Consider the following 13,485-nt stretch of genomic DNA (forward strand, 5'->3'; position numbering starts at 1 on the left):
TAGTGAATTTAGATTTTGTGCACCTTTTGAAATTTAAAATTTTGTGGACTCGTATAAAAGAATGAGTTAAATAAGTTTGAGTTTGTAAAAAGAAAAAACTTGATAAACTTAGTAAAATCATAGTTAGAACTAACAAATTTATTTAGCTCACCCTTAAAAAAGAATTTGATAAATTTAGCCAAATTGATCATGCTACAATCACAATTTAAAGAATATCTAAACATCTAAATATTTTTGTGATTAGATTTCATCTAATCTTTCATACTACTTATGCTCAATGTTTAAAATTTTGACATCGATAGAATATCGAAGTCTTAATTTTATGGAAATTTCAATAGAAATATTGATAAAAATTTCGATTTCGATGGATATTTCTAGAAAAATTATTAAAGAAAATAAAAATAAATAAAATTTAAATTTAAATTAATAAATAAACATTAAATGATTTTTAAATAAATCAACGTGTCTATTGTTTATATTATATATACATTAGTGATACTTTGTTGTTTAATTATTGTGTTTCATACATTTTCTACAATATAATAGAAATATCGGTCCACCCCTTATGTAGATATTGAACTCATGGAAACATGAAAATATCGATGGAAATATTGACATGTCAACAGAAATTTAATAGTATACTTATTCCTAGAGTGTTGTGTATCTCTCCACATATTTGCATTTGATTAATTCTTTTCTTTATTATATGTAGACTTCCAGATTATTTAATGGTAAATTACTAATTTTTGAAAAATGCCTCAAATGCAAAAGATTTAAGTGATTTTATCAAGATTCCACGATTTTAGGTACAAAATAATTTGAAGGTTAATCACTTTTGTCTATGAAAAGTAACAAGTCAATTAATATAATCCAACATATATTTATAATTATTATTCATCTTTATTGAGATATGCGCTCCATCGGTTACAAATTTATTCAGTGTATCGTCGTCCTCATCATGTCATTTGCAAGTATATGATCAAAATATACACAAAATATATATCTCATATTATTAAATATATTCATACATTTAAGAAAATATATACTTTATATGAAACGACTATAAAACCATAAAACCCTATAACAACCATAACACCCATGCCTAAACCAATTTCTAGGTCATAATAATTGTAATTCATAGCCAAATCCAAGATTTAATTGTATGAAATACTAGAATCTTAGAAAATGATGGGTAAGGTGACAAATGCCCATGAAAAAAAAAAACATCGTATAATGGAACAAAAACTTTCAACTATCTCCACAATAGTATGATATCGTCTACTTTAGGCATAAACGTTCATGGCTTTGTTTTTTGTCTCATCCCAAAAGACATCGTATCAGTGGAGATAGTTATCCTCATTTATATACCAACGATCATCCTCTTATTTAACCAATGTGAGATTTTGGTTGCATTCTTAAAAGAATTAAATTGTAATTATACTGAAAAAAAAATTATGAAAATCTCTAAACATATTGACCATGGGGAATATGGTCACAATAGGCAAATAAAAGTTGGATCTCATTTAAAGGTCATCTATGCATGTCGAAAAATAAAATGGACTTTTCAAAAAAAAATAATAATAATATAAAACAAAGTGGACAAAATGATGAATGGATTGACGAAATTTCTTTTATCATTCAATAGTTAAAAGGAAAAAGAGTCAATTCTATAGGCGTAGTGGCCAAATTACTTAAAAGAGGAAATTTCCTTGTTTGCGCAAAATAGTTGACATAAGAACTTGCCTCCTTACCATAAATATTTTATCCACAAAAATTAATTTATCGAAAAGAATAAGTTAACTTCATGGATTCATCCAAATTAAACGTATTATTAATTTTTCAAAAATATATTTTTTTTCCTTATGATACAATTTTTATTTTAATTTTATTTAATTTTTATTTTAATTTTATTTAATTTCATACCTTTTTTATAATTTATTGAGTTCTTAATTTTAATTCAATATATAAAAATAATTAAATAAGATTTTTACATATTAACCTTCTACTTATTTTTATAACAAAAATTTAAATAAATCATCTATATAACTCGAACCAACTAAATCAAAATGTCTTATGGTTGGATTCATTATTTAATGAAAGTTATTTGGATTGAAAAAACTTATAACCCTAATAATGGGTCTACAAAATAAATCCAACCTAACCCACAAACATCCCAAAGGATAAATCCCTTCTTACTAATAACCAGACTTTGCTTCTTTTACTAGCAGAATTAACCATTTTTGCTTCACTCAGCTATGACAAGTAAAAAATATATATGTATATATTATGAATCTCGGTCATTTAAAAAATGGCACATGTCTACAATACAAGGGCACCTCTTTCGTTGTGAAAGCAGGGCATGTGTTGTTGATACAATAATATACAAACAGGGGGTCGGTCCTGAGGGAGAAAGGACTTAGGGATTCATATGGGGTATGAGAAGAAACGACTTTAAATTACAGTCACAAAGAAGAAACGAACTGGGAGTATTGCTACCTACTTCTAAACATTTGAATATTGGGACATTCATCCATCAACTGGTTCTTGCAAGGTTGGACTCTGTGTATCAATGCAAAAATTTGAGAAAGGTTTATAAGTGAAACAACTAAAAATGAATACATATTATGACATAAAAAACACAAGAAAGTAGCAAGAAGCAAGAATGTTTTCCAATACGGCCTGATAATTCTACCTACTCTCATTCTACAGAAAGACTATCATACTCAAAAGTTCTAGAAGCAATTAAGCGCAATAGTCTTCCGAGGTCTAGGTGCAAGGCACAAAGAAAAAAGAAAAAAGAGCCACGGGTTATTTTTGCAAGGCGCAAATATATGTAAAAGTACTACCTAAAGAAAAGAAAGCATAGATGAAGTGGAAATATACAAAAAAAAAAAACAAAAAACAAAAAAAAACAAAACAAAACAAAACAAAAAAACAACAAAAGAAACAAAACAGAAAAATAATAATAAATAAATGAACACAAGAAATTTTGCATTTAGGCCGACTAAAATTGACTTTTTTTTAGTTAATAAAGGAAAAATTCTAATTATAACTAATTTTTAAAACTAAAGCGCTTGAGCCGCGCCCAGCAGGGCTTTTTAAAACACTGGCCATACCACAGGCCAGCTTCAATTGGAATTTGTCACACTAAATCCATTTTAATGGAGAAATCAAAAGGTATTCTTCACTGATTAAGAACATCATAGCATTATAGAGTGCCTTCAATTGGCACACATCCTGAGTATGACAGCTTGTTTACAGTTTACAAACAGAAGAAACCAATTTGAATGGATGAAATATAAATGGCAAGCTATGACCAACAAAGATCTTAGAACAAATGGCGACTAATAAGTCCATTATTACCTGCGTCACTGAGAAGTTTTCACAGATGGCGCCAGTAAAAGGTACAAATTCCTTGTTAGCTTCAGTATAAAACCATCTGCAAAACCATATTTTACCATAATGAAGGAAACTCGGCAAGCTAATTCATCCTCTAAGAAGAAATCGGTCACAAATCATCAACCAATACACATTCAATAAAGGAAAAATGTTTCATATCGGTCTGCAAAAGCAACAAATGGAGTAGAGAATTGTTCGAGGAAATCAACGTACTTGCACAGGAAAATTGGCTTTATTCCATTGTCTGCCCCAAGACCCAATTGTTTTCGTCTTTCAAGTTCTTCTTTATACTTGGCAACAGGAAGAACTTCACATGGGCCTCGAATTAAGCCCACATCTAAACAAATATAGCCATCGGACGTATATACCTACAGACAATTACAAATATGAAGTCCATATATGAAACTCTCTAAACCAACCAGTGCAGAAATTAGTAGGTTTCCTGGAGTGATGTTAGCAATCACATAGAAATAGGCCACAACAATATGTACGTTAGATCTGAGTATAACTTCTTGAGGTGCGTGCAAGAAACATATCAGAATGAAGAATCTCATAAAATGCTCACAAGAGATGGCCATACAAGGAAAATGGTGAAATTAGAGAAACAAAAGAAGAAACAAAGTGTACCTCATCTTGTTCAGGGGAGCTCAGGTGGAGATGGGCAACTTCCTTTGGCAAGTCCTCATAAAAGTAACACTTCTTAAGAATAGCCCAGTTCAACCCACTTTCATATTCATGGCTGAAGGACTGCATTAAGAGTAAAGGCTTCCCCATATTACTTCCATGCAATTTTCATAAAATGTAAGAAAACCATATGAATTCGACAATCAACTTAAATACTCAATTAGAATTTTTAAGAGGTATCAAACTATGTTTAACAATTTCCTCGCCTGAAGCCTATAGGGCATCAATTTCCCATTGCTGGATTGAAAAAGAGCAAATTCTTCAACTTTATATGTAACACCATCAACCCGACAGGATTTGTAGTATGCCCTCATATCTAAAATCTGATATGAGTCTCCGATCCATTCAATATTATGCAAGTCATTGGAAGAAGTCCCGGGCTGCTCTCTATTTATGATGCTAGCTTCAAAATTTTCAACATTATTCTCCTGCAGAACTTCATGGCCATCTTTCTTCACATTTGAAGTATCATGAGCACTTGCTGTTGAGGAGGGTATCTCCGGACCTTCAGAAACCATTTGCTGATCAACAATTTGAGGAATGTCAGGGGGTTTAGGGTTACTAGAATTGTCGGCTGTTGTTTGGGATTCTTCTAGAGGCTCTGCTTTCGCTGAGGATTTATCTTCACCTATTGATGCTAGAGAATTTTTAATTTGCTGAGCTGACATTTCACTTGATAACTCAGCAGAAGAGGGTTCACAAACCAGCCCCAAGGATTTGGCTGGAGTATTCAAGGAAGTCGAAGAGGTTGGTTTCTCATCTATGTCTTTTCTAATTGGTAAAATATTATTTCCAAGAATCTCATCCACATTTGGAATTTTGATACCAGATGATTCATTGACATTGATTCCATAGTCAGCAGGCTGAGGATTTGGCAAATCTGAACCTCCATTAGAAACCAACTTCAGCTGACCAGCACTGGCCTTCTGTTCTACGGCTCCTGATCTCTTCTCTGGTGGCTGAGTTCCACTGGTATTGACCGATAATTTTGGTGGTGGGTTACTCCTCATGACACGCCCATATTTAGGAGGTAAAGGCTTCCCATTGCTTATAGTTAAACATCTTGGGCAGTGCCATTCGCCTCTCGGAATTGCTCTCTGATTAGGTGACTGTACACATTTCAAATGATATCCTTTCTCACAAGCATCACATATAAGTACAGTATCAATCTCATTAATGGTAACTTGACAAGTTTGGCAAGTCACAGCCTTGTTCATGTAATCTCTTGAAGGAGGATTCCAAGTAGGATGATCAGGAAGCTGTGGCTGTAAGAGCTTCTGAACAATTTTGACAATTTCATTGTGGTTATTAGGAAGTGAAGGTCCTTGCACAAAATTCATGCTCTGTAAAGGCGGCTGCAGACCAGTAATATTTCCTGTACCAGTTTGAGAAATAGGTCTAAAGCTCTGGTCCCTGGCTGCTTGAGAAGACGATCTTAATGCTCTTGAGTCTGTGGTTCCCTGATGAGCATTAACAGCAGAATGATTGGGAAACTTGTGCTCTGGCCCACCTTTAGCTGACAAGGTGGATTGAGTTTGAGCAGACCAGGTTGAAGCACTCGCCAGAGGTTGATTTACCAAAGAATTAACTGAAAACCACCAAAACATTCAAGAACATTATAAATCCAAAGACAAAGCAACAAACTGTGAGCAAAGACTTTAACTTAACTAGCCACTTGATCATGTTTTATCCCCACTCTCGCTCAAGAAAGAAAAGAATATATGTATATATATATATAAAATAAAAAATATTGAAAATATCAAACGTGAGGTTCCTCGAGTTCAATAAAAAATCACAGGAGTATGCTCTTACACTCACATGTAGGGGTGTACATAGTCCGGGTTGGGCCGGGTTGGAAGATTTTTGTGGACCAACCCAAAAATTCGGGTTGGCTAATAATGAAGCCTATTAGTTCTTTTTTGGAGGGTCAACCCAACCCAAAATTTCCGGGTTGGGCCGGGTTGGGTCACCGGTTCTTTATTTTTTTTTTTTAATTTGACTGTTTTTTTAACTTTTATTTATATATTCGGGTCGGGTCAGGTAACCCGAGACCCAACCCGAATTTAATATTTTTTAACATTTTTAACCTAACCCAACCCTTGCGGTTTGGGTTGGGTAATCCAGGTTGGTCGGGTTACCGGGTTTTTTGAACACCCCTACTCACATGCAATACCTTATTGGTTGTGCAAAATTTTTTTTTTTTAAAGAAACTACTTTAATTGAGAAAGATCGTAAGAATACAAGAATGTAGAAAAGAATAAGCCCACAACACCTCACTTAAAGAAAAGGGGTCAAACAAAGCAAAATGTTGCCTAAAGAGTAATTACAAAAGGTCTTCGAAATCGAAGTCCAAAGGGAGACATGAAACTTCACCAAGGACCAAATATCATTGGGTCTCTCTCCAACTCTCTAAACACTTGTTATTTCTCTCGCCATAAATCCCATTACAAAGTGTACACCCAACATAGCAAAGAAAGTGGCCCTTCTCACTAAAAAGCAAAAAAGCAAATGGAGGAGAAACTCCCCAATCAAACCACTGACACTCCTTTTAGGAGCAAACATGAAACCAAGCTCCTAGAAAGAGTGATTCCACACCAACCTCCCAAACTCACTTCTCTAGAGAAGATGATTCAGGTCTTCCTTCACCTTGCAAGGAAAAAATTAGCAAAAGGAAACAACTAACAAAGACAATTTCCACAACAGTCCATAAAGTCTACTGAGTAAAACTTCCCAGGAAAAGAACTTAACTTTCTTAGGAATCTTAATCCTCCACAAAGCATCACAGACAAACTTATTAATGGGAGAGGGATCCAATCCATGCCAAAAGAAATAGTTTCGAGTCGACTCCAAACATGAACATTTTTTTTCCCAAGCCTAGAACCAAACTCTCTAATCAAGGATAAGAAAAGTGACAACCACGGTCATTTCCCTATCAATCAACAATCGAAGAAAACCAAACGAGGAAGAAACAAAGCTCCCTAACCAAACTAGAAAGTCTGAAATGAAACGATGCTTAAGGGAAGACAAATGATAAAGACGAGAAAATGAAGAACAGAAGGGTCTATCCCCCACCTATTGATCCTCCCAAAAATATGTTTCCTTACCTTCCCCCACCACACAACGAACAAGACGGGAGGAGGCGAGCTCTAAAGAAATGTTCTTCTAGAGGTTCTAGGAAGTGCCTTTAGTCCCACTCGAAAACCAGTCAAAAGGATGGGGGTAATGTTTGGTTACAATACTTTATGCCATGAAGATTCAGACTCAAAGGGTAAACACGATATCCAATTTGCAAACAAGGCTCTACAACAAAAGCATATTAAACTCTTCCATCGTTGGGCAAAAGCATATTAAAAAAAAAGAAGAAAAGAAAAAAGAAAATACCTTGCATTTGAGATCCATATGTCCCATTTAATGGTCTTTCAATGCCATGCAAGAGTGAAGACGAATCCCTTCCTTGATGACCAATAGGATATCCACTTGAAAGAATATGTGTTCTGACTTCATTGCTCGGTAGTTGTGCTTGAACCTGTATAGATGTAGAACCAGCGACAGGAACATGACCTGAAGGCAGAGTACCCACAGTGCCTCCCACAGAAGCCGGAACAGGACTTGATTTGTCTGAGGTAAACATCCGTACTGTAGGCAATGGCCCACGACTCTCAACTGATGAACTGAAATTTTTTTGGGTCGGATGGGATCCATAACCTGGAGGTGGGACATATTTCTTGGAATCTTCCATCTAAATGAGAAAGCAAGAAAAATCTCTTGATCATTCACGTTCTTGGACATTACTAGAACATACATTTATTCAATAATATGCCAAACAATTTTGCAGATTATATGAAGTTGAACAAAAGAATAAAAGTTAAACTCCATGCCAAAGAAGATTACGAAAAGCTCTTCAAATTAACAAAAAGAATATTTAAACTATCAAGGTTGTTAACTCGTGAAACGGAACATGTATCAAAATAGAATTTGTGTCTCATGTATCGGAACATATCGTGTATTGTAAGTTTCAATTTGATAAGTAACATTGGAATACAGATATAAATAAAAAAACCAAAAATAGAGATATAAATAGCTAAATTTTGTATAACTTCATAATATTATGGCTGAATGTCATCTTTATTTTTATAAAAAGGGAGAACTTTCAAAGAGTCCACACTAATGAAGTTAACTCTACGCTAATGAGGAGAGAAAAAAACTCATTTGGAAAAGGCAATAATAAAAATAAACAAGTAAAAGTGAAGGTTGTAAACCACTTTTAGTCCCTAAACTTTTATAGAAGTAACAATTTAGTCCCTAAACTTTGATTTGTAACGTTTTAGTGCTTATATTTTCAATTTTATAATAATTTAATCTCTGAACTTTATTATATAACAATTTAGTCCTTGTACTTTAAAATTTATAACGATTTAGACCTTATTGTAGAAATTAGTGCTAAAGTTTGAGATTTCTTGCATAAATAAACGGATAAAATAATAGAGACTCAATATTTTTACAAAATACAAGGTGAACATCATAAAATAATAAAAATTGACATCTAACTTTGATATTTTTTTTTTTTACGCTAGGGACTAAATTGTTACAAATTTGAAAGAACAAATACTAAATTGTTACATACTAAAGTTCAAGGATTAAATTGTTACAAAATTGAAAGTACAAGGATTAAATCGTAACAAACCAAAGTTCAAGGACTAAATTGTTATTTTCAAGAAAGTTTAGGGACTAAAAGTATTTTTTAACCAAAAGTGAATATGGTCAATAATTTTTTTTTTTTTTCTATTTATTAAAAAAAACAAGGCCCTAATTTGCAAGGACTTTGTCCCTTTCCTTCAGTTTAGAAGCACCTCCTCCAACAACAACCTAGCACCCCTTTCCCATGCTCCACACAATCCAAACAAGGTTCTCCAATGGTCCCAAAGAAACTGAGCAAACTGAAGCCACTGTTTCTTGGGCCTAGAGTGGGCTCTCTCTCTCACCACATCCGAAAATGTTTGCCAAAATCAAAGTTCTCCTTATATGTTGTGTTGTGTTTTTCTTTCCTTTTATAAATTGGAGAGAGTTGCATAGACCAAGACACAAATCACTCGAACAAGAGTTTTAAGCTCTCAAAGAATCATTCTCTCTAATCTTCTTTGCTTAGAATTTTTTCCTTTTCTTCCTTCAAATGCTCATACACTTCTTCTTTACATAGGCCTTGAGTTTGGCTTTTACTAGTGGAAATAATCTCCATTATAACTCAAGCCCCTGATTCTTGAGTTTGGAAACTTAATAACAGGAGAGAAGACTTGCTGCACATCCATCGGACATTCAAGACTTTTACCAAAGGGTATGAAAGCTCAATTTCCAGGGTATGAAAGCTCAATTTCCCCAAAAGAATCAAATTCCTTGTTTGGGAAGTAGCCCATTCTTGACTTGACACCATGGACAGACTTCAAAAACGCTGTCCTTGGATCAGTCTATCTCCCTTCCGGTGTTGTTTTTGCCAAAAGAAAAAGAAAAAGAAAACCATGAAACACATTAGCTGTATGTTCATCAATTGCCCCTTTGTGGCCGATATATGGTTGGGAGTGCTAGAAGCTTATCACTGGCCTCTGGTATCCCCCAATGACTCTCTTAGTTTGCTAAAGTTGTTGTTTCTTGACCACCCTTTCAAGGCCAACAAAGAACGTATTTGGGCTAGTACCATCTCAATGATTTTGTGAAAGGTTTAGGAAGAAAGAAATGCAAGAATTTTCCAAGACAGTCAAATCATCCAAGGATGTTTTAGAATCTGCCATTAGCAATGCTTTCTGTTGATGTAAAGACATACAGGCCATGAACAGCCATAGTTTCTCTTTTCTGAGAGCAAACAAACAATTCCACAACAAATGATCAAGGCCTTCCTCATGTCTCTTGCAAAGAATGCACCATTCCAAATACAAAACAAAGAAAGAGAGCCTAGGCATTCTTTTTTTTTTTTTTTGATAGGAAACAAGCAAATGTATTCCAACAGAAATGAGAGCACAGCCTAAGGGCAAGGGGTTGAGAGGACCCCTCCCCAAAAGACTAATACAAGAGGGCCTTCCAATTGTTAAAAATCATCGAAAGGCTGTAATTACAAAAGAATTTGGTATAATTTGTGCACCACCAAGAGGCTGTATTTTGAACAAAAGCCCAAAAAGAATAAAAAAAAAAAAAACTTATCTTAAAAAATTCTACTATTTTTTTCTTTCCAAAGACACCAAAGAAGAGACCAAGTGGCACATCTCCAAAGGATCTTTTCTTTACCGCTAAAAGCATAGTTGTCAAGCCCATCTAAAAGCCAATCATCCACCTTTTTTGGAAAACCGCACTGCAACCCAAAAATGCTATATATATTTGACCACCCCTTAAAAGCATAATCACAATGTAAGAAAAGATGGTCCAAAGACTCCTCGTCTTTCATACAAAGGCAACAAATAGAGGGGGAAAGACAGCTATTTTTCAGCTTCGTTTGCAGCTTGTCATGAGTATTTAGACTTCTATATGCAAGAGACCAAAGGAAGAACCTGACTTTTTTGGGAATTTTCAGCTTCCAAACAAGATTAACCAGAGGGAAGGTAATATGCAGGGGCTGTTTCGTAATGTTTAAGAAAGTAGCCTTTGTGGTAAATTTCCCCGAAGCATCAATCTTCCACTTAAGTCTGTCACAGTCCCTCTACAAAGTCAAAGAGTGAAGGACATGTAAAAGCGCAACCACGTCATCCATTTCTCTGTCAAAAATATTCCTTATGAGGCCCACGTCCCATGAGTGATTCGAGGCACACCAACAATCCGCCACCCTAGCCTCCTTGTAGGACAGGGAATAAGTATTATGGAATTTGAGAGCAAAAGGTTGAGAGTCACACCATTTACTCCCCCAATGAGAACCTAACCATTCACTCCCCCATATAAAACCTGTCACGCAAAGACCTTAACTTTCTTTGGGATTTTAACCTGCCATAAAGAGAGGAAATACAAAGGTAATCGAGAAGGGAGAAGAGACAAACAAAACATGGAAGAAGGAATGTCATGAAACCCCTCTAGAAGGATTAGGGGTACGAATACAAACATCTCTTCTCCTTGGCACAATTGTCGCCTCTCTATTAGGCAGAGGCTGTCAGACATCAAAGGAAATTAAAAATGAGGGATTAGAGGAAGCCAACACTGAAGCTATGGAATGCAGCCTTTGTTTGAAATATGATATAATGCAGAAGCAGGATACACAGGCTTATCCCCCACCCAACAATCCTCCCAAAAGTAAGTTTTCGAGCCTCCTCCAACATTATGATGCATACATTGAGAAAAGGAAAGAAAACCCAAAGAAACAACTTTCCAGAGGCTTTTAATAAGGCCTCAAAACCACCGTTCACGCCACTAAAAAAGGTGTGAGTCATGTCACAGCATGTCAATGTCCCTCCTAGATCCACTAACCACCTCCCACTTGATCAGGTGGGATCCTCCCCCTATCAACTCATTCCCAAAAGAAATTCCTCATCACTCTCTCCATGGACTTACTTATCAAGATTGGAATCCTAAAGATTGACAAGAAATAGTTAAGGATCCCTCTTAACATAGATTGAATTAGCATTAATCATCTCCCTTTAGAGAAACAAGCATTTTTTCAAGATAGAACAATATTGTTCTACCTTGCTATTTCTTCACTCTTATGAAAGCCTTTGCCAAACTTATATCTTTAGTGGGGAAGTTCGAAGTGAAAATTGATTAATGGAAAGGCTTGTCTCTATCGAAAGGTGGGCAGCTAACCCTTGCTCAGGTGGTGTTGAGCAGTCTTCCTTGTTATTTATTCTCTCTTATGAGAGACCCAGCCAAAGTTACCAAATGCCTTGATAAGATCGTTAGCAATTTTGTGCGAGATTGGTTCATGTTCAAACTGACTTCCCACCTGTTGAGCTAGAAGTGAACTTCCCTTCCTTTAATTTATGGTAGTTTTGGGGCAGGTTCTTCTCATCAAAAAAAAAAAAATTGTTTGAGTTCATTATGGGATGTGGGAGACGAATAATGTTTTGGGAAGATAAATGGTACAGAACAGAAACCTTAGCTCAAAGAAGAATGATGATTGCTTTTGGAAGCAGTTTGATGGAAAGATTTTTGGCGGAAGGAAAAGATGCTTTAGAGATATGCAACTTGATCCCTTCTTTGGTATGTTATGTTCAGAGGGAAAGAAATAGCAGTTTTTGAAGATACCCTTTTGATTCCTTTTGGCTTTCGGTGCACCACTTGTAAAATAATTGGAGAATGCTCTCATATAAGGCCTTCAGAAATAATGGAAGGAAAGAAACAATAGAGTTTTCAAAACTACAAGAAAAATACTCAATCTATTTGGAAGGCTAAGATTGCCTTTTATAGCAACTAAATTACTTACAACTTGACACAAATTCAAGACTTTCTAGGTAATCATGTGCCTGTGTTTTTCTATGAAACCTTTTCATTCTATATTTCTATTTAATGAAAAGTTATGTGGATCTTCCACAAAAAGAAAAAGAAAAACTAATGGATCTCTACGAGAATAATGAGTCAGAGAACTCGGAAGCAGACTGGAGAAGTACATCATTTTGTCTCTTTCATCGGAAGAATTGAAGATTTCTAGGTTATCAGTAACCAAATGAAGACTAGAATTACCTATCCAGTCTCATCCTACAGGTTTCATCCAAACTAGTTTGGACATAATTAACAGTCAAGCAGAGTAGCATTAAACTGACTTCACGAAGTATCCACAATCGAGCATCAAATAGTATAGGGCAGGAAAGATGAAGAACCACAATGATGAAAGAACATTGGCCTCCTCAGACAAACAAGAGAAAGAAACAGAAGTAGATAAAATTGAAAACCCAGGTAGCAAAGTTAAACACAACAACCCACAATCCCAATAACCCCGAGACAAGCATACTATACCTTCTTCTTTGCCTGCGCCAACTTCTCCGCTATCGTCAACCTAGGACCCCGAAACCCTAACTTCTGATCCCTAGCATTACCATGCAACCCCAAATCTTCAATCAAAGAGCTAATACCTTCCCTTCCCACAATATCCTTAGGAGCCAATCCTTCACAAATCTGAACTAACTTAGCCCTAGCTTCAGCCATTAATTCAACCTCGGCATCACTCGGCTTCTTCCCAGCACGCAGCGCCGTCATTGTGGACATAACCAACACAATCTCAGCGACCCTTCTGAGATTCGGACCCAAGTCGCAACCATTCCGGGGTTTCTTCCTCAACTGAGGCTCCGCAAGTTCATCGTCGCCATTAATCTCAATTGGTCTCTTGTCGGCGATGGGAAGAGTGGGTTCGGCATCAACAACCGCGTTTTCCTCCATGGGTTCGGCCATGGGAGAAGAGGCAAGAGAGGAAAACGAGGTTGAAGGTGGGGTGGAGGGGGA

The 13,485-nt window shown here is 35.7% G+C and overlaps 1 protein-coding gene across 1 annotated transcript; it reads right to left on the minus strand.

Annotated features, from left to right (window-relative positions):
* Positions 1-2,256: 2,256 nt before the first annotated feature.
* LOC120091039 lies at positions 2,257-13,479 on the minus strand. Its single transcript, XM_039048837.1, has 7 exons — positions 13,003-13,479; positions 7,465-7,822; positions 4,290-5,671; positions 4,027-4,146; positions 3,613-3,767; positions 3,364-3,439; positions 2,257-2,559 (listed from the first exon to the last, which is right to left on the minus strand). The coding sequence occupies exons 1-7, from the start codon at positions 13,432-13,434 to the stop codon at positions 2,527-2,529; spliced, it is 2,556 nt and encodes an 851-aa protein (XP_038904765.1). The 5' UTR covers positions 13,435-13,479; the 3' UTR covers positions 2,257-2,526.
* Between the last annotated feature and the right edge of the window lie 6 nt (positions 13,480-13,485).

The sequence above is a fragment of the Benincasa hispida genome, chromosome 11 (genome assembly GCF_009727055.1).
Source record: "Benincasa hispida cultivar B227 chromosome 11, ASM972705v1, whole genome shotgun sequence".
Lineage (NCBI taxonomy): Eukaryota > Viridiplantae > Streptophyta > Magnoliopsida > Cucurbitales > Cucurbitaceae > Benincasa > Benincasa hispida.